Source organism: Eptesicus fuscus, chromosome 13 (genome assembly GCF_027574615.1).
Source record: "Eptesicus fuscus isolate TK198812 chromosome 13, DD_ASM_mEF_20220401, whole genome shotgun sequence".
Taxonomy (NCBI): Eukaryota; Metazoa; Chordata; class Mammalia; order Chiroptera; family Vespertilionidae; genus Eptesicus; species Eptesicus fuscus.
Genome location: NC_072485.1, coordinates 21,430,165 through 21,452,722, shown reverse-complemented (window position 1 = coordinate 21,452,722; position 22,558 = coordinate 21,430,165). Strand labels below are relative to the sequence as shown.

Here is a 22,558-nt window from a genome sequence, read left to right as displayed (position 1 = left end):
ATTCCCCAACCTCTGCACAACTACTTCATCAGCTGTAAGTGTTTAAGAAATCCCCGGCCAGGGAATGTATTTTCCCTCTCGGACCTACTTTATGCCCGCCCCCCCCCCCACCCCCCGAGGATATCATTTTCATTTTTCAATATGTTGTAAATGACACCCCTGAGCACCCAGCGAGAGCTGGGCGAACACGAAGGAAACGTTCGTTTAGTCACTAGGCGGTGTGACTGCGAGCGTGCGTGCTGGGGGTGGGGGCAGAGGGTGGAGAGGAGAGGAAATCACACCCAGCGCTCCTACAGGCAGGCAGGTATCCTGCCTACCTTCCTGTGTGCCTCTGGACCCGGGTGATCACAAGCAAATCAGTAGACCAACAAAATATTTTAATGATGAAATTACCAATACTCGTTCTGGAAAAGAAGAAGACGAAAAAAGATTTTCTTTGAAAATACAAGCGTGCCAGTGACAACCATGCATGGCTCTCTGGTTTACATAGGTCAGGAGGAAAATCAATGTGTAGTAGTAGCAGGTGAGCTTCAAGAAGTCTAAGAACACAAGCCGAACAGATCTCTCACACAGACTAATGGCCCCTCATCTTCAGGTGATCCTACCTTGAAGATCCCAAACTATACATGGAATTCTGATCGCCATTACTGGCTATGGAGGATAAATTAAAGTGAACGCAATATTGGCATGGTGGGGACCATAATTACTCTGTGTCATTGGAAGTCATTGGATTTGAAGTCTCAAGCAATGGTGCTTTATTTACACCAACTCTGGCATCACAGTAACATGGTCCTGCTTCAAACTGAGACGTGAGTAGACGTGAGTGGGTAAAATCAATGCCAACATTTAAAGGCAATTTATTTACAAGTTAGTTCCAGATAAGCTGGCCTACTTTAGTCCATTTGATTTCCACAAATCTGGGAATGTTTGGAATTGAGGACAAGTACACTCTGATAGAATATAAATTTTACACTTTTCCCTGGAACATACTTCTCTCTGTCCTTCACAGGCTAAGTTCCTCACGGCTCTGTGGAGAAAGGCAGGACTCCATGTTGGTTGGTATGCAAATTTGAATGGAGAACTCTCTCAGGAGGTCTTGATAAAAAGTGAAGGGAGTTTTGATCATTTTATGTTTGAGTTTTAAAAAGTTGTATTCATTAGACATTCTCTCCGCTGGTACTATGGGTACTTTGTATTCAACAATTATACTTGATAAATGAGAAAACATGTAATTTTAAATTTAACAATTACTGTTCACTCTGGCATGCAGTAGCATGGGTTTTGATTAATAACACAAATCGTTGGTCAAGTCCACACTATTCCTAAATGATGTCAACTTCGATTTCCACGCCACACAGGGACATCTTAAAAACTTCTCAAGCAAGAGTTTAACACATTTTCATTCTCTATTCCAGTGGTGTAGGACACTCAGTAGGGTGTCTTTTGCACACTTTTACCCTTTACAACCATTTAATTTCAAGCTGACATCATTATCATCCACACGTTACCATTTATTTACAATCACTGTTTTAGGCACAGGGCTTAGCATATATCTCCCTTAATATACAAACCATCCAGAAAGATAGGTATTATTAACCCCATTTATAAATGAGGGAACCGAGGCTCATCGGAATTAAACTACTTGTTCCAGTACACGTAACTGGGAAAAAACAGGCTAGGACTTGAACTCAAGGCTGATTTCAGCTTATGCTTTCTTAACCACTGGGCTTACTGCTTCAATATCAAGTGTGAAAAGAGTTACAGGGAAGCCAGACTATCCCCAAAATAGCTCAAGGGCTGCAATTACACCTCAATCAACATGCTGGAGTCTAAGCAAGCCCTATAATACCGCCAAGAAATGAGCAGTGAATAGAACTACTCATCTGAATATGAGAGCAGACAAAATTGGTCAATTACATCCAACTCCCCATAAAATAATTATTTTTTCCCTTTTTATGGTGCTTTCCCCTCTTATAACCCTAAAGCTTCGGAATAACCTTATACATTCTTTCAAGCATTACTTCCCTTTTACTTGTGCATTCTGTCTTTCTCATCATCTCCACTATCCATAGCTACCTAACACTAAAGCATCTAACATTTATTACTAAATGCCCAAATCTGAAAAGTTCACAGACATGTGAGATTTTTAAGTTTACAAACTATTTCTTTTTAGTGTTAGATTGAAGAATGATATCAATGATGATGATAAAAAATAATATAGTATGTCATAATACCTGTAAAAGTTAATTCTATTTTTCAACATTTCTGGTTTTTTAGACATTCTTCGTTTTGGCTCCCCAATCTATACTGATTCTCATTTCCTAACAGCCTGTCATCTTTGCCATGTTGGCTGTATCATGCACTAAAAGCCTCTTGTATTCTCTCTCCAAACACCCACCGAAGAAGCTTGCTCATTTGCAAAGACCTCACACATCAGCAATAAGGTCTGAACTCCTCACAGGAGACATCAGCATCGGCATTTTCACCACTTTGTGAGCTTTTGCTACCCGCTTTGTTTACAATAACAGGAATAATTTCAAAAAATTAATTGCAGAAAATATTAAGTAATCTTGATGAAAGGACTAAACAACATGTAGCATTTTATGTATGCAGCTACACTGAAGTCCATGAAATGAACCACATAATGAAGCCAGGTTCAACCAACATTTGAAGTAAGAAACAAGTATCTAAAATTACAGTAAAATAGAACCTGCTGGAACATCACTTTTAGGAATTAAAAGATACAGATAGACAGTCCATTTGTTCACTCTGAAACCATTTTACTTTTATTAAATTATGGAAACATTTAGATGTGCAAAGCAATGCAGATGCCAAAGTATACTTTTAAAATATTTTTGGCTGAATATATCTCTCTGAGATCTGATCCTAACATAAATACTTATATTATAAAATTATGGATAAAAAGCAATAAAATACATCTTAATCATTAACACATAGACAAAATTGAACAGAAAAAAAGAAAACATTGTGAAGCATGGAAATACACATTATGAAATGATTCCTGAATGTGAGGATTAAAACTCTGGAGGCCTGAAATTTATTTCTAAGGGAAACTTTAGGAAAAGAAAAAATTACTATAGTCTGATTCTGAGGCAAGGGCATTGAACTGAATGAAACACTGATGTTTATTCCAAGGTCAACTGATTTACATGATAGTAGTAAAAAATACATTAGTGAAAATAGGATAACAAACACATCTGGGCAGGGATTCAGCAATACATACATGTTAATGTTGGTCAGCAATACATACATGTCAATATTAGTCAGCAATACATACATGTCGATATTGGTCTAAGTACATTTTAAAAATACAGTATTTTTCTATTAAATTGACAGGACATGAACATTTATTCCCTTGATTGATAATCATCTGTTATAAAGATATTGTTATTAACTTCAAATACATTTAAAAATGATTAGGCTTATGTTTTCTATGTATAGCAGATACAAATTTATTAGACTGTAGAGTAGTACTTCATGGAAATTAAGATGAACATGTTTTAAACAAGGTATTTTGCCATGAAGATATACAGAAAATATATAAATATGTCACATGATACAGAGAAACAATATTCATGATCTTCACATCTACAGGAATTTATAAAATCTTCTCTGAAGGTGTTACAATGCAAACTTCTCATCTTGAAAGTAATCCGCATCATTGAGATATGTTTGAAGTAGACCATATTTCTGTGTATACAATAAAAAAACTAGTTATTTTACTTAAAGGAATGGAGGTAAGCTAGGCCTTTTCAATCTACAGACAGGAACAGGAACAATTTCATTTCATGGTAATCATGAATAAAAATAATTTAATATAAAAAGGGACTCAATTTAAATTTTTAATTTCTAAGTCACATAAAGCATTATTATAAATGTCATAACTTTCCTGTAAACTATGTATTTTTAATATATTTATTGTAGAAGTGTAACAACTTCAATAATTTAAAAATTTGTTGAATGCATAACATATATCAAACACTCTGCTAATGACTATCTAGGTACAAAAAAACTGCTATTCCTACCCCTAATGAGAACAGAGTTCAGTAGTAATAGACCAATGTCAACCAATAACAAATGCCATAAAGCAGACAGACACTGTTCTGAGGCTTCAGAAGAGGGAGCATGGTTAGCTGAGGTGACCAGAAAAGGATGGCATCTAAGCTGTCCTGGGAAAAACCATTGGGTAGCAAAGGTTTGGTGGGGAGAGTTCTGTAGGAGACAACAGTCCATACAACAGTGACAAGACAAAGTATGGGATTTTACTATGATCAGGTTTTTTAGAGGACTCGAGAGAGATAAGACTGAACCAAAGAGGTTGAGGTCAGGGAATACAAAGTATGAAATGCTAGGTTAAGGAGTTTAGCACTAACATGGCAGGCGATAGAAAGTTATTAAAGGTGTTAAGGCAGAAGATTGACATGATCCAAGGTGTATTTTTTTAAAGGTAAAACATCCATTCTAGAAGAGTTTGGCAAGTAGTTAGGAGTCTACTGCAATAATTTAAGTAATAAGGGCCCAAGTCTGAGTGACAGCAATGAAGACGGAGAGTAAAGGTAAGGTTAGAATGAGAGAGAGAGAGAGGAGTCAGGATGATTTGGACATTTCAAGGTGATAGAGTTCCCAGTGCTTACCTCAGTTGGGAGATTTAACTGACTAATGGTTTCTTAACTCTTCTTATGAACTCTGATTCTTCTCCCAGTGAGGTGATGACCCTGACTTTTGCGGTAAATGGAAGGTTCCAGACAGGGGCATGGAACCTTCCCCCTATCCACAAAGATCTCTGACTCAAAAAGAAGAACAGAAGAAATAACCTACTGACTACTTAGGGATTCTCTTCACCTCGTACCCAGACAAGTTCTATTAGATATAAGTAAAGTTCTCTAGGATTAGAAGCCTATACTTTAAATATTTGACTGTTTTTATGCCTTTCATATTATCATTATATTCTTTTTTCGTATTTACTAAATTTATTTTGGAAAATTACAGTCTATCTGAGCTCTACAAAGGATGGAAAACCTCTCCTTGCTTTTATTACCAATAATAGGTAACATTAATAGACCACTTACTAATTCCTAGGTCCTATACTAAGTGCTTACCATGTGTTATTTATTTAATCTCCATAATCAAAACCCTAATTATTATTATTTAGTTCCTATTTTACTGAAGAGAAAACTTAGGCTTACAGAAGTAAAGAAACTCGCCCCCAAATTCTACTGCTAGAAAATATTTAAATCCATGCTTTTAACCATTATAATATGCTATTTCTGAGGTTTAAAGGGAGGGGCCAGGGTGCAGCTTCAGTGTGAAAAACGAAAAAGGGAAAGTGAAACTCAGAGAGAAGGCAGCATTGCCTGGCCATTCATTCTCTCTACTATCATTTTTTTAATTAAAAATGTGGAGTTTTGGTCTTATTATGTCAAGCCCTTACAGTGCCAGATGGACCTACTGATGAAAACTGATGGAATTATGGGAATAGAATCATGAGAAAGAGCTCAGAACATAAAAGGAAGTTTGGTGTCATCTAAGAAGTAGCAATTTGGCCGGAAAAAATAAATGGGGAACCTAGTGCAGAATTTACTTTTAAGTAGGGGCCCTCACTTTTTAATTTGTTAAGAATCACCTAATTTGTTAACCACTGGGTTTTAATAGGTCTGCAGTGAAGCAAGGGACTACAGATTTTTCACCAACTTCTAGGTGATTCTGACAGGTAGTTTAGGGCCATGTTTTGAGAAGCATCAGTTTAAGGAGTGGAAGACAAAAAAATCTTTTCAAGTTAAAACGGGATAAAGAAAGAGAACAAGTGAGGAGTTTTGGGAAGGGGCAGGATACCCAATTGTAATTTAAAATTCTTATTTATGTAACAATATTTATGTAATACATTTGAAATTTACTTAAAATACATCTGTAAATGGAAATTTGATACTTTATTGATGTATTTTCTTCACTTTCTGGTGTTCATGTGGTCACCACCCCACCCCAACTATATTCAACTTCCCTGGAAACCCCATCATCATATGCACTTTCTTCTTAACAAAATAAAATTTGTTAGAATTTTGCCAATGGCATATAATAGTATGTTCTTCCACTCAAATTTAGAATGAGACTTATATTTGTTATATATTTGGGTTTTATTATAATTTTATCATTTGTTCTTTTTAAAAAATATATACTTTTATTGATTTCAGAGAGGAAGGGAAAGGGCAAGAGAGAAACATCAATGAGAGAGAGTCATGGATCGACTGCCTCCTGCATGCCCCACACTGGGGATCAAGCCAGCAACCAGGCATGTGCCCTGATTGGGAATCAAACCATGACCTCCTGGTTTATAGATCAATGCTCAACCACTGAGCCATGCCAGCTGGGCAATTTATTTATTTATTTATTTGCACTCAAGTTGCTCCTAATCTTTAATGTAATTAGGTTATAAGTAGATCTTCCTAGTTCAACTGTTAGGAGGAAAAACAAGAAGAATAAAGTCAGTCTAGGTGGCAGGTTTTGAGGAAGAAATGGTGAGATATCCTGAGATGATGAAAGAGCGAAGGGGGAAGGGGTGAAAGGAACAAATCGTTTGTGTAAGGTAAAAGGGGTTGACATAATAATTGGGAAGCAAGAGCATAAAGAGCCACAAATATATAACCATTCAAGTAGCACGGAGCCCTGGCACTGGAACTGTGGCCACAGGAGGAGGCACCATCACTCTGATCACACACAGACATTGAGGAGTGAGCGGAGTGATGCTGATAATGTCAGAGCACCGTATCAATTTGGATTTTAAGCACAGCCCTAAAAGCTGCACATGGGTTTATGTTGGTTACGAACTTTAGTTTCCAGGAGAAATCTTTTGAGATAGTGTATGGACAAATATTTTTAAAGTAGGAGGGAATCTCAAAAATAAAATGAGCCTCTTTGACATTTTATGTGAAAAAAAAATGTGCATGCTGTTCTAAATGTGTATGATTTTTAAATACCATCAATGCCCAACACTAAGTATTATTCTTTAAGCAGAATGTGACACTTAGCTTTCTTTTTCTAAGAATATTTTTTCTTATTCCAGGTCCCTTCTGTTGTTACATACCCTGTTAAGCTTTCTCCAAGGTATTTAATCTTAAAATAGTTTTAGTTTTTTCTGCAAAAATTTTATTGTTCTTCTCAAATTATAATTATATAATATATATAATACAGGCACAGTGATTTTTTTCGACACCTAGTACACAATTTTAAAAATGTGCTGTCCCAATAGATCTTTCAACTCCACTAAAGGGCTGGCAACACTTAAATGCATCAATAAAAGCACTTAAGAATTTAATGTCATCTAGGAAAATGAAGACAGGACTTACTGGATAAGAGATGGCTCCTCCCTACGGCAAATTGAAAAGCACAGAAGACAGGGAGGAAAGCAATGGGAGTGAGAGAAGCAAAGTAAAAGATAAAAGGCTGGAGAGAGTCAAATGAGAGAACTGAGACTTAAGTGTCAAGATGTGGGGAGCAGGCAAAGAGATCCCTGGGTGGTGGTTTGTAGTGGGAGGATATTGTCAAAAAGGAAACCAATTTTGATGTCATTCTCCAGACCCGGAGACTGCTGAGCATCACACGTCCTAAGAAGTTCCTGTTTTCTTGTTCTCTTTTTCTTTCCTTTTGCTCGTATGTTTGTTCTCTGAGCTCTCTTCTTTTTCCTTTTCCTCTTTCACAAATTCCCCTATGATAGAAATAACTCAGGCAATGGATCTCAAATCATGCTTTTTTTTTTTTTTAGATTAAATATACTGTTGATCTGAGCTGCCTGAAAATCTCCTATGTGTTCTCTCTTCCACATTCATGTGACTAGACCTGTCTTAAAGATTTCAATCCCAGGAGCATCCTTTGCATGTTCCACAAACAAGTCTAGAAGCTCTGGGAGCAGACCAGAGGTTAGAGCTGCCAGCAGACCTCCAGGAATCCAGTGCACTCTTCAGAACCTCCACTCGATCCCTGGTACCAAATTTCGTGATCAACAGGATATGGGGCGAGCAAAATCAGTGCCCTGGCCTAAAAGCTCTGCATTCCCCCTCAATCTTCAGGGGCAGTGCTCACTGCTAAGTCCCATGTCCTCAAGAAGAGGATGTGGGGGGCAGTAGAGCTGGCAGCCAGGATCCTTTCCTCAGATTCGCACCAGGGGCTTCTTCACTCTCAGGTCACAAGAACTGTTCTAAAGAATAGGAAGCAGACAAGCAGAGGTGAGACCTGTACTTTGGCAAAGAAAACAAGGGGACTTTACATATATGTGTGTGTATATATATATATTTGTATGTATATACATACATACACACGTCAGCAATGACACATCTATAAAAGTGAAAGGACAGGAAGCCTCCACTGAGGGGTAGTGTTATTGCTGATTAAAAGTTACCTGACAAGCTGAATGACTGCCTTAGAACATCACCTATTCAGGGTAGGACAATGATAAGCATGATAGGAATGGGTGAAAAAAGAGAAAATGCAAACACGGGGAGAGAAGGAGAGATTCCTTTTAAGTTTTGCTGCCTTCTAATCATTGATATCCTTTTGCTACTCATAATTAGGTCCAGAATCTACTGAATGGGAGGGTTATTTTATATCCACCTTACCTCCTTAATCCAGCCATTTTCTTTTAACTGACTGAAAATTCTTTCCACTGTTTCTTTAACTTGTTCATTCTCAACTTCTTCTGTATTTACCATGGAGCAACATTCTTGATACAGCTTGAATTTAAAATGTTTCAGATTATGATAAACTCTGGTACGGTTTGCACAAATTCTGCCAATAAAAAATTCCTAAATCAAGAAATAAACATAATTTGGCATGTGATGTGAATAACATAGCAATGAATATACACTTTCTGCCTTTCAGATTTTAATAGTAGAATCTAGTGCATTATTCATTTTTTAAATGTGTCTACAATGGTTCTTTTACCTTCTCCTATTTATATAACCCAGTTAACAAAAACTGAGCATTTGCTATGTTCCAAGTGTTGGGCTGAGCACTGGAGATACATAAGTGAAAGATGCCCCACCTGTATTAGCAGAGCTTATAGGAGAGCTTGGGAGTAAAACAAATGATTACAAAACAATTTGTCAAATACTAAGCACACGATTCTATAAAGATACAAAGGTGGGACAGTTAACCCAATCTAGAGGGGAGAAGGGTCCTCAAGTAGGTGGAGCTTAAACTAAGTCTTTAAAAAAAAAGTTTGGGAAGGAGGAGAAAAATGGCTTGTAATATAGATGATAGGAACACCTATCAAGAAGTGCATGCAGGCTGCTGTACGTACACAGGTACTGAGTTTAAAATGCCTGGATTACAATAATTTTCTAGCTTATAAGCAACATGTAAAACTGAAACTCTCATACCAGTACTAAGTACTGGCAGTTTTTTACTTAATACTGTCTCCTAAAAAAATTTTGTAGAGTAAACAATAACTGTTTAGTCATATCTATGTCCTTAATTAATGAGTCTGATCTGATTATAATATTAATATTTTGTTGTTAGCAAACTGCAAGGATTTTAATTTTTATGTTTATATGGACTTCTATGATTTTATGATTAATAATACTCTTCTTGTGAAATCAATCAACAAAAACATTTCCCTTTCAGAATAGTCTGAATATACACTTTGTTATCCACACCTACAGCTAAAATGGGAAAAGTGTCACTGCACTGAGCTAATTAAATATAACTGTACCCACATTGTTTCACTCACTGTAGGAAAATGAAACAGAAAGGGCTCCAGGCATTCTAACATGATTAACCTTATTTTCATGGAGTAACCTTGCTAACTCATGTATTTGACTCTGTGCATAAATTCACTAAAGGGTTATACTTTCAAGGGTTTAGTACAAGTGATATAGTAACAACACTGATCTATGTAACTTATATTCTATTTGACAAAGAATTGCACCCTTTTTCTGAAGCCACATTGCAAGGGATCACACAGGTGATGAGTTCAGTAAATAATCTGAGAGTATAGTGGCAAAAATAATTAAAAGTTAAATATGATAATTGGCAACTGTCAGGTTTGATGCGTCACCCTGTGAAGATGGTATTTGGGACAGCTTACAAGCGTTTCTAATGTTCAGATTTCTGTTCATGTTGTGTGTAAACCTTTTTGCTTTTCAGATCATTAGAAACAGCGTAATCAGGTGTTGTACATTTGCTTGCTTACTCTAAGTATCTTTCCCATTTCAACATTATCATTAAATCAGTCACATCAATTATAAAAATTTACTTGACAATACCTCCCATTTTGAGTAAAAAAATACCACCATAGTTGCAGTGGCCACTAGGGGTACCCTGTGTCTCTCCATTTCTACCATCAAAGTAGACTGTGTTGGGAAGCCTCTTATTGATGTTTGGGATAAAATACATTAGGAGAATAATTTGATTTTTATTTCTACCACACTGTATTCTACAGAGGAATTTATTTGTACAGAATTTTTAAGTTTGGACAAGAGAGAAGGAAAGGTGTTTAAAAATCCTTATTTAAATTTTTTCCCCTGTATGTTAACAAAAGTGTCCATTGAAAACATTACACATAGTTTACTTCTTCCTATTTCTAATTCCTATCTTCCTAGCATCTACTTACACTTATGTAGGTCAATAAACCCAAAATTACCTTTAGAATATTCCTACACTATTTTTTTCCCTAAAATGTGATCACATTTTATAAGGAAGAGCTAAGCCACTGCTAGTAAGGATTCACAGAAAACAGTAAGTAACATCTGTAGTACTTAATCTTAGTGCACTTTCACCTTGTTATACCGTATAAAGTAATGTATTCAGTACAACGCAGTGTCCACTGTAGGGCCCCATTTATATAATGTATAAAACAAGTAAAACTAATCTATGTTGTTAGAATAGTGTCCTTAAATGTCCAGAAATGTATTCAGACACTACTTTTAATGATCTAATTGCATTTCTGGACATTAAGGACAGAATTCCAACAAAATAGACAGTATTAAAACCTACCAGAGACAGAAAAATGAGTACTGTTGTGATTGTTGTCAGAGCAGATAGGCAAAACGACATAAATGATTATATGCAGGCTAACCTAGTCTATAAACTAATAAATCTGAGGAAAACTGAGTCTAAGGCAGTGATTCTCAACCTTTCTAATGCCGAGACCCTTTAATACAGTTCCTCATGTTGTGGTGACCCCCAACCATAAAATTATTTTCGTTGCTACTTCATAACTGTAATCTTGCTACTGTTATGAATCGTAATGTAAATATCTGTGTTTTCCGACGGTCTTAGGAGAACCGCTGCTGTAGAGCCTAAGACCATCGGAAAACACAGATATTTACATTACGATTCATAACAGTAGCAAAATTACAGTTATGAAGTAGCAACGAAAATAATTTTATGGTTGGGGGTCACCACAACATGAGAAACTGTATTAAAGGGTCACAGCATTAGAAAGGTTGAGAACCACTGGTCTAAGGGATCCAACATACATACAGATATAACTGGAAACGAAGCTAAAAATTGTTACCAAAATGTCCTACAGAAGAAGATGGGGAATTGCACATTTATTAGATCCAGCATGTGGAAGTGTAGATAAACACTGGATAATAAACGAAGGCAAGGAAATACAATGAAACATGCATCAGGTACATCTGCAATATCCAGCTAACTGTAGGTAACTTTTTACAGGATGTCTCTAGGCCCTATTTACATAGGAGGAGCCAGCTCCTTGTGGAAGTATGGAGGAGAAAGCAAAAAGATCCTCAGGAAGAGGACGGATGGAAAGGAGTTTGCTTTCTGATACTAGGCCTCTGGCAACATTTAGTGCAATAGTCTGAGTCAAGGGATTCTACTTCCTCTTGGCCTTTTTTGAATGGACACATTATCCATTGCTTTTTGTGTCATAATTACTGCCTCTCCCCATCAGATCTTAAGCACCTTCAGGAATCTGGACAGACTCTGGGCAAAATTGAAAATTAATTGTTGACAGTTCTCCCAACTGCCTTTCAGATTTCACATCTCTCTTCCCTGCAGGTGAGTTCCTTCTCATCTACGCCCTCTGACTTCACCACGATCGATCTGGTGGTCCAAGGCCTCTCATCTCAGTATCGGACCCAAGACTGCTGTAACTAACATTGCTCCTCCCATTAAGTCTACTTTCCATCTAAGCATCTCTCCTTTCAAAGAAGCCAATCTTAGCTAAAAAGAAAAGTTTTATCATTAAACAATTTCACTAAGATTATTCTTTTAAAGCATTATTTGCACTTAAAAGAGAATTCCAGCTAACCCCAGGAAGTCTCAATTTTATGTAGCAATAAGCAGCAACACAACATGGAGAATTCCTTTTCAAAATAACCTGAGGGTGGGTGTGGGGATAATCACAGTCTCTTTAATACTGTTGGAGAGTGGGAATTTTTGAGCACTACTGAGGCCGTGGACTATGCCCCAGATAGAGATGTCAGTGCTGACACCAGGCCAGGCCTTGAGATATGGTCTCATGGCCCCTTCCCAGCACGTGGCCTTCTTTCATAGAACACTGTCAGCTTTCTGAAGAACAGGATGACCCTGTGAATAACATGGTCGTCATTGGCATGATCCTGACGTTGCTTGGGAAAAACTGTTTTGTCTTGGGTTACTTGTTCTGCAAAAACCGGATGTGGTTAATGTGCTTAAAAGCGGTCCTACACAAAGGGTCACTGCTGCTCTCTGGTCTCCCGGCGTGGAGAATGGCAGAGCAGTCGCCGGGTCGTCCGGCCGCCCGGCCGCCCGGCTAATAAAGGCTCCCTAAATTGTAATTTGGTCTGGGCTCCAGTGGTCATTCACTCGCATCTGCTCCACAACATTTGGAGATGCCCCAGCGAGATCACCAGCCTTTGACTGGTCCTGTGACCAGAGCCCACCGGGGTCCCCGGACTCTCCGACCCTGGGGGAGATCTCTGAGAGACGTTCCTCAGCCCCGGGACTGGTAGAGGTCGGAAACCCCGTCTGCTAAATTTCCTGATTGACTCTGATTGGAGCCACCTGGATCTGGTTCTTACCGGTAAGAAACTTATTTCTGGTTCTGTTCTGTGGGTGCCCATCTGGGGTCTCTGGAAGGCTGGATGCAGTGCAACTTCTGAGACCAGATCCCGGTGCACGACGGTGCCCGGCGATCCTGTTGGTTGTCATTGTCTTTGTTATTCTGTGTTATTGTGGTCTAATTGTCTTTATCATTAGAATGGGTCAGTCTGCTTCATGTTCTTCTGTCTGTACTCCCCTGCAATGTTTTTTAAAAATTTTTCAGGAATTCAAGCGGCAAGCAGATGATTACGGAGCCTCCGTTAATGCTTTTGATTTACAGAAATTTTGTGAGCGGGAATGGCCAACTTTCCCATATCCCAGTGAGTGGAAGGGGGAGCTTGATCACCTCCCCAGAATTCAAAAACTCAGACTGTCTGGTGTATAAATGTAAGTGTGAGAGTATTTGTTATCTCTTTCTGTTGTTTAATTTGTTTAAAGATAGGGCGGACCTGCTATGACGGAATGCAAAAGTCTTTAGCAGCTGCTGAGACACCTTTTTCTCAGAGTCTTTTGTTCTCTGTCAGAGAGGGAATCAGCCCACTTAGTAATAAAAATTTCTGTCTATGTTTGTATAAGTAAGGGTTTCAGTTTGCTCTGATTTGTGAATTTGCTGTATTAAATTGAAATTTTGGAATTCTAGGGTTAATTTGTGAAGGTTGCCAATCCAGAGAAGCAAGAGGGAACTTGTTGGGTTGAGACTTCTCTGGAGCAGGTGTGGAAAGGGTAGAGGCGGTAGAATTCACTCTCAGCCTGCTGAGATAGAGAAGCCCTAGGCTGGGGGACAGAGAATGTTTGGAGATATCAGAAGTAGTAAAGGTTGAGATCCTCTGGGACCTTGGAGTAAAGAAGGAAAATCTGGGAGGGAGAAAAGTTGTTCCTTAAGTGTAAAAAGCCTGGTTATATAGAATCTCAGACCGCTTGCCTTATTTCCCCTGCTAAGAACAGAGTAAATGGTTAATGCAGAAAAGGGGGAGAGCAGGGAGAGATAGGTTTTTGTTGATTTTGCTGGGTTCAACCAGCTCTGCTGGCGTCCTTGGTTTCTTGCTTATCTGAACTCTGCTGGCAAAACACAGTGGATCTTCCTCGGCCCGTTTTCTTCTCTTTAACCTTCCAATGCACATGAAGACTGAGCCTGGCAGGGTGGGGTTACTGGGTACTTCTTGGGCGGTGGTGGAATATTCAGCAAAGGAACTTTAAGATATAATATCTTTAATGTTTAAGTTTTAAAAATATCTGTCTCTCAAAAGGAAATATTTTTACCAGCTCTTAGTTTTATCACAGAAGGTCTAAGAAATTCTGGCTGTTTAGTTTTTAGGATTCATTAAAGGATTGAAGTTTCAAAGAATAAGGAATACTGAGTAGAAGGTCTGAGGCATGGTTATGCATTTTTAAAGGACATAGAAAGAAGGTTTAAAGGCTAATTTAGAAGTGTCTATTTCAATAGAAGGTTGTGTAAGTATAGGAAGGAGAAGAGATATGTTGTAAAGAAATCAAACAATACAGGCCAGTAAGCCAGGAAGAGTAAATAATTTGCATTCTGCCTCCCTAAACAGAGGGTAAATAGTTATGCCAAAGTACTTAGGGAGGGACTGATAAAAGAAATCTAACAGTTACTGTTTGTTATAATTTGAAAAGTCCGTAAAAAGGACTGGCAAGGGAAAATTCTATCTTAAAGCAGGTCAGTGTATTTTTCTCCTTATACAATTCCTCCGAAATTTGGCAATACTTAATAAATTTGGCAATACATTTCTTTGCATAAATACAATAAGACCGGTTTCCAATAGTGGTTTTATTAACCAGAAACTTTGACTGGATTATCATGTTTTAAAGAGCCCTGCCTGAACTCTGAAGACTTGAAGCCAATAAGAGTGCCACGGAGAAAGCCTGGTATCCTGCTTGGTAGCCCTGAAAATAGCTGGTGCTGGAGCATCAGGCCCATACCCTACCATCACTGGCGGTTGGTCAGAGTAGAAGGGGAGCAATAGGGGCGCCTCTGCGTCCCTGCGGGACCCCCACGCACTCTGAGCCGCGACGAGTAGGAGGGCTGAGATGGGCCTTAAAGCCAAGGGCATGGGCCCAGGTAGAGCCACTACAGGTGAGGATTCACCTAACTCAGCAGGTACTACAGGCAGGCCTGACGGCAGCTGGATAGCTTGGCTTCCTGGCCCTATGGGGCACATTAAGATACAATCATGAAATTCCGGCAAAGGTAGTCAGTTACCATTCTTGTTATGTTTATGCAAACAATCAGGCCAAATTAAATACAACAGATAAATTAATCTTGATTTGGCTAAACATAGGGGTAATTTTAAGGAGAAAAATTCTATTTCAATAGAAGTTATTAAAACTGAAGGATTTTCTTTCCCTTCCACCAGACCGTTTGTTACAGTTTGTCTCCACCAGGTCACAAGCCCACCTCCTTCTGTGCCCAGGCCTCATTGTCCCTCTGACAGACAGCAAGGATCTCTTGGCTCTGAGAGAAACTTCTGACCGCCTCAGCAGGAAGTAGCTAGAAGAGCCTAACGACGTCCATTTTCCCTAAAAGAATTCAGAGCCAGGATCCTTGAGGTAATACATTAGGCAGTTAGGCAGATATGAGCAGAGCAAGGACGATGGGCCAACTAGCACTACCAGATGTAATTAAGTCTTTCCATCTCTACCTATGTGAGACAAGGGGACTCCCCAGAAACAAGAGGGAACGAGGCTGCAGATAAAGCAGCCCGGGAGGCTGTCCTAAAACCAGTGGGGCCTCTACAGATTCTAGTGACTCTTCCAAACCCTGACCTACCCACCTCACCAGCTTACATGGAAACCCAATCTAGAAAAGCTGAAATCCATAACCAATCTTTACTCAAGTTCTTACAGGCTTTACAGTCTACCCAGAAAGCAGTCCAGAAGCATCTCTGATCCGGTCCATCCTTCCACCCTGATGACTCTGACTGACTCCTACCTGGAAATGACCACCTCCACAGCAGTCAAGGTCGATGGGATCCTGACGTGGTTTCATCACACCCAGCTTAAGATATCAAGCTTATAGTCCTCATGGGTCAATATAACTCCCTCATCAACAATGACCCAAAAGAGTCAATGATTTGACTCATGTACATTAAACCAGTGGGGAATGTTGGAGAGTGGGAATTTTTGAGCACTACTGAGGCCGTGGACTATGCCCCAGATAGAGATGTCAGTGCTGACACCAGGCCAGGCCTTGAGATATGGTCTCATGGCCCCTTCCCAGCACGTGGCCTTCTTTCATAGAACACTGTCAGCTTTCTGAAGAACAGGATGACCCTGTGAATAACATGGTCGTCATTGGCATGATCCTGACGTTGCTTGGGAAAAACTGTTTTGTCTTGGGTTACTTGTTCTGCAAAAACCGGATGTGGTTAATGTGCTTAAAAGCGGTCCTACACAAAGGGTCGCTGCTGCTCTCTGGTCTCCCTGCATGGAGAATGGCAGAGCAGTCGCCGGGTCGCCTGGCCACCCGGCTAATAAAGGCTCCCTAAATTGTAATTTGGTCTGGGCTCCAGTGGTCATTCACTCGCATCCGCTCCACAACAATACCTTTGATCAAAAACAGGTTTGTTTTTTCTCCTTTCCTTTTTTCCTCTTTCCCTTTCGTTTCCATACATGCCTTGACATTGTAGTTCAGTAGAATTTTAATAAATGAGTCTTAGTCTTAAGTAAAAAAATTACTGAAAAAATGTAATATTGAAGAATTTCAACCACAATATCTTAATATACACAATAATTAGTTTAATGTTTGCATATAGCTATACATACATATACACATTTTTACATAGATGCAAGGTAGTATATACATTTCTTATTATTTTGCCTTTACCTAGCTTTATTTCATAACCTTCAAAATATTATTTTGTTCTATCACAAAATAATGGTGCACTTAGTTTATTAAATCACTACTCTAATATTTTATTTGGATTATTTCCCAGTTTTTAATTATAAATAATGCTTAAATGAACTTCATGGTTATGTCATTTGCTTTTACTGAATTACTCTGCCAGAATAAACTTACAGGCACCAAATATGTATAACTCTTTAACTCTGGCTATATGTTGTTATCTAGTATCTAAAAAGATATAGCACATCCTTTCTTTGTCTAGGAATCTTACGTCCCATGAAATTGCTAGTTTCAACGCAGCCTTGACAGAACTGCATTTTGTCACTTGACTTAAAAGTACTTTGCTACTGGAGAGCTACTGACTGGCGTCTTTAGGTAGTTTTAATTGTATGCCTTTAAATAGAGAATAATCATTTTCCAATATATTTAACTTTTATATTTTTCCATTGTGTGACTGGTGTATTAATGTTCTTTGCTTTTATTTCATGAAATCTCTTATTTTTTAGGTATTTGAATCAACTATTTTATAGAGTCCTTATTCAACTTCACAGGATATCAGAACTCCAGAAATGGTTTTCTAATTCATACCTCCCTTCAAGATTAGCTGTAGACAGCAAAGACAGGGACTGTACAGCAATAGTTTTATCTATACAACAGAAAATGAACCTTAAAGTATTAAATCACTTTTATTCAGAGTCTAGCTGTCTTATCTCATAAAGTCATAAATCACTTTTAAAGAATGGGGAAATTTACATATGACTATGTTAAGAAAAGAAATGTGTTTTTATAGTTACTTGCCAAATAAAACACTAAAGATGAATTCTGAATTCATTATCCTCATACACACTTTCTAAGTGATTCTTGCCACTCAGTTTGTTCAGAGGGATCTGGTCAATTATTGCCCAGTAATACTGAGGAATCATATTACCCAATCTAGCAGAATTCAGATAAATAGTATCTTTGTATCTTAATAATTGACTGGCAGTATTTAGAGTCGATTTTGGATCTAGCCCCCAAAACACATACACACTTCACGGATATACAGACTCCCCAGAGCAGTGGTCGGCAAACTGCAGCTCGCGAGCCGCGGTTTGCCGCTCTGTTGACTAATGAGTTTGCCGACCACTGGTCTAGACTCTCGATTCCAATAATTACAGGCTGTTGTTGTTCCTCGTTATTAAGCCCCTATCCCAGTGGTTGGCAAACTCATTAGTCAACAGAGCGGCAAACCGCGGCTTGCCAGCTGCATGTAGATCACGAGCCGCAGTTTGCCAACCACTGCACCAGAGGAAGCTCTCAATATCAATAGTTTTGCATTTATAAATGCAACACTTTTACATAGACTTTAAAAAGAAATAGAAGTAGTCTACATCTATACTTTTTCTCTCTTCCCCTTGCACTATTTTGCTATCATTTATCAAATACTTTTATTTAAATATTTCAAATGTTTTCTTCAGTTTTGTCTATTCCACCAGAATTAGCAGCACCGTAAGTATGTGGTAATTGCTCTAGCCTGACACACTTCTGATAAAGCCTAGGTGGGAGCATGGTGTGTTCCAACTCTCATATTAGGATGAGCAGGCATCTTCAATTATTTGCTTGTGGGTTGTCAATTTGGTAGATCATAAAATTTTCCACTTGGGTCAAATTCTTCTTTGGATCCTAAAGGGGACATCTGCTTCTCCTGCCCCAGTTACCAACCTTTCATCCTTATCCTCCCACTCCCCCTCACTATTTGGGGGAAGTGTACTTACTGTACCTGAGAATATGCATGGATTTTAGTATTTTACTGAATTAGGAGTGAATCTGCTTATAAGACATATTTTTCATATTCAAAACTTGTACTCTTTTCCCTTTACCTAGTGCTTTCTCCATTTGTAAAAATAACTTAAGGTTATTTGTGCAAGCTTATGTATTTAAAATTCCCAAATACTGAAAACTAAAATGAGAGAGGGGAAAATACCTGCTTATCATATGGCATGAAATCATCAGCTTTCATAGTCCTGGGGTTATACTCCTTCCCTGATAAGCTCACTAAATATGCACAGTGGCGCTGCAACCCGCAAGCCTGGCAGGAACAGTCTTTAGCATTCTTCGAATAGATGCTCACATCAGAATAACTTCCTACCCGCTCCTGAAAACAAAAGATGTAATTAAGCTTTAAAGGATTAGAATGAGGACAACAAAAACAACATAAAAAGAACGTAACCAGGTTAAACCAATTTTAGGAATCATAACAGGATGAGATGTAAGAGCAAAACACTGGTATTTCTAACTTTAATACTGAGCACACACTAAGTGTGTGACAAGGGATTTTTTACAATAGAAAAATAAATTTAAAATTTGGAATATTAAATGGAAAGAAACCAGACTAGAAAAGAAATCAGTTATATCCCTCACACTTATCAGTTACTAAGTTGTGATTTTCACAAGTTTTATTTCTTTTTCTTCCTCTCATCTCTAGTTAGTGTTAATGAGGTATTAATTAGTTAAAGATAGGAAATAATGAGCAGCAAAAATTCAGAATATAATAAAAGATTTAGGTTAGTCAACAACTGAAAAAAACAGGATCACATTTAGTCTCCATTGTGTGAATTATATCATATTTCCACAAAATATTCCAGAAATATTTTAATCCTCCTTTGGTTGCTTATTAAAGTACTGGAAAATAAACAACCTGGAGCTAAGATTGCTAGATGGTCAGTATTGATGTGGACAGTGGAATAGCTGAGTTAGCAGTAAGTAAAAAAATAGAAAATATTTGGCATTCATAAATAAGTTTTATTAAGCTGTGAAATTACTTGTGCTTAAGTATTCTTGCTTGTGCTCTAGGCCCGCTAGATATTACTGTTCTAATTAGTAGTATAGAGCAGATTTTACCACAATATTTGAACTGTACACAAGGAGCATATTAGCAGGGTTATTAAGCACTTTCACATTCTCCATTAATTAAGTATCCAACAGACTAAGAGTTTTCTCTTTCCATTGGATGATTCACAACAACACTGCCTTTTGTCTGCCTTCACTATTTCTCATATTTCATGACACTTCATGACACATGTCTCTCACAGGCTGACATGCAGAGTGAATAGGTGACTAAGCACCTTCCCTCCCTGCCTCTGTGTCAGTCAGGAAGCACATGCTGAGCAGAAAGCTCTCTCAGCTTAGTTCCCTGAGAGAGGACGACAAGCAGAGCACTCCTGTTGACTCACACTGGACAGCCAGTGTAAGTGAAAACTAACCTGTTGGATTAAGCTATTGAGATTTTGTTGTGGGCGTATTTTCTTTGTCATATTATTTGATTTTTATAGAATAACCTAGCTTATCCTGACCAAGAGAAAAGAAACCTTAAGAATCATCTGTGTCTCTACATTTCTAAGGCACTCTTTTTTGTATCTTACACTTATTTCAACACTGGGTTACCCATATTCAGCATAACCTACCATATGGGGTAAAGCATAGTATAGCATAGTGGTATGGGCTTTGGAGTCAGAGAAACCCTAGAAACATGAGGTTTCTAGGTTTACATGTTTATTGGTTTGGCTCATTATTTGATGTCTAACCTTATGTTACTCAATTTTTCTGAGTCAGTTTCCTCATCTCTAATGGAAGAAATAATAGTGCCTTCCTCAGGGGGTTAACTTTGAAGATAGAATGAGAAACTTTACTTTGCATGTAAATTATCTGGCAAAATTAAATGAACAAATAGTAATGCTGTTTTTCTTTCTATTAAAGAATAAATATTTACATCATGTTCTAAGAGTTGTACTACCTGCTTTACCTTCCAAGTAAGTAAATATTTCCCTTTCAAGTAGGTAAATATTTTCTGGATCTGAGGAAGAAACTGGAGTTTAGAGAGGTTAAAAACACCCAAAGTCAAAAAGATACCCTAAACTCAATTAACGTCTTCTTCCTATAACTGTCTTTTAACTGAAACCACCTGTGGCTAATTTATCATTAGGTAATTTAAGGCTGAACAGGCCTTGAGAGAAGCTAAATCTCCTGACATAAATGAGGTCGAGTAGCTAACGATTTCAGTGCTAGAAGGATGTTAGGGAACTTGAACCTCACTTACCTTGCCATTTTCCTCTTGCTAATAATTATTAGAGATAGAATGTTAGAAGTAGAGAGAGAAAAGAAACCTTAAAATTTATATAGTGCACTCTCTACTATTAGAAATCATAAAGAAATCTAGAGGATAACATGGAATCCAATAAATCTTATAAATTAAAAAGATGCTTTACTCAAATTGGTAGAATTACAAAATCTTGAGGTGGAGAAGGATGTTAAAGACAACCTGGGCTGTAATCCCCAAATTGCATTATGGAAATCCATTATCCTCGGAGGTGTAACTATTTCACAATAAGGAGTCTCAGAGTAAAACACAAATATAGCAAGTTTTATATACTACATGGCTCTCTTGAAGATTTACAGTATAAATTAACACATTAATGTCCTTGAAAAGTCCTTCAGTTAAGTTAAACCCACTGTTTCTCAAACTTTTTAAACAATTTCTTTTCTGAAACAACAATTAACATCCTATGAGACAAACTCCTCTCATTCATTCATTCATTCATTTATTTAAATCCTCACCCAAGAACATGTTCAAGATTTTCTGGGGGGGCCCTAGCCGATTTGGCTCAGTGGATAGAGCATCGGCCTGTGGACCGAAGGATCCCAGGTTCGATTCCAGTCAAGGGCGCGTACCTTGGTTGCGAGCTCCTCCCCAGCCCATGCTCTAGTTGGGGCTCATGCAGGAGGCAACCAATCGCTGTGTCTCTCTCACATTGGTGTTTCTCTCTGTCTTTCCCTCTCTCTTCCACTCTCTCTGAATATTAATGAAAAAATATACTTTGGTGAGGATTAAAAAAAAGAAAAGTTTTTTGGGGGGATAGGAGGAGGGAGAGAGAGAAAAAGAGAGAGAGAGAGAGAAACATGGACGTGAGAGACATATCAGCTCCCTCTGGTACAAGCCCCGACCGAGGACCAAATGCACAACCCAGCACGTGCCCTGATCCCCTGATCGGTAACTGAACCCATGACTTTTTGTTGTAAGGATGACACTCCAACCAACTGAGCCACATTGGCCGGGGTGACAATCTCCTCATTTTAACACATGGGATAAGCACTAAAGATGTTCTAAAGTTATTCATCACTTAGAACCACTTAATTATTGAATAGATAAGTGAATAATTAAACAATAATAGCCTTTAGAAGTGATCAGAAACAAGAAGCTGATTATTTAAGAGAGGAAAATGCTAATAATTGAGATTGCTCAGCCCAACAGAACACTGAAATCTTGAGAGGTCTCCCACTCTACCCCACCCTCCAGAGATTCAAAAACAAACAAAACTGTGTACCTTATACTGCTCTTTCCAACGACTCCTAGAGAATAAGCTCTCCAGACGAGGCTGAACAAAGCGGTTGTCCAAATAATGAAGAGATGTCAGCATGTCTTGTGCATATGATTTCTGCCTGGTGCCATCTGTTCAGGGGAATAACCACAAAAAAAATAACAACAAAAAAACACACAACAACAATCACTTTGCCCTTGTTAAATATTTAAATAACTGAATACTTAAGGATTTCTTTCCATAGCTCTAGGTTAGTTGGATAGAAGCATTTTAAATTAAAATA

General features: G+C 38.2%; 1 protein-coding gene across 4 annotated transcripts in view; it reads right to left on the bottom strand.

Moving 5' to 3' along the window:
* Positions 1-2,768: 2,768 nt before the first annotated feature.
* Positions 2,769-22,558, bottom strand: part of CCDC82 (coiled-coil domain containing 82) — a 43,911-nt gene continuing 24,121 nt past the window's right edge. For 2 of the 4 annotated variants that reach the window (XM_054724729.1, XM_054724730.1), the window contains exons 5-9: positions 22,282-22,406; positions 20,703-20,753; positions 18,885-19,055; positions 8,628-8,813; positions 2,769-3,711 (exon numbers count right to left, since the gene is read on the bottom strand). In XM_054724729.1, the coding sequence (XP_054580704.1) occupies positions 3,643-3,711; positions 8,628-8,813; positions 18,885-19,055; positions 20,703-20,753; positions 22,282-22,406 (602 nt within the window). In that variant the 3' untranslated portion in view covers positions 2,769-3,642. Of the gene's footprint in view, positions 3,712-8,094; positions 8,210-8,627; positions 8,814-18,884; positions 19,056-20,702; positions 20,754-22,281; positions 22,407-22,558 lie in introns of all 4 variants that reach the window. The other 2 variants (XM_054724731.1, XM_008149192.3) reach the window with 2 other exon arrangements.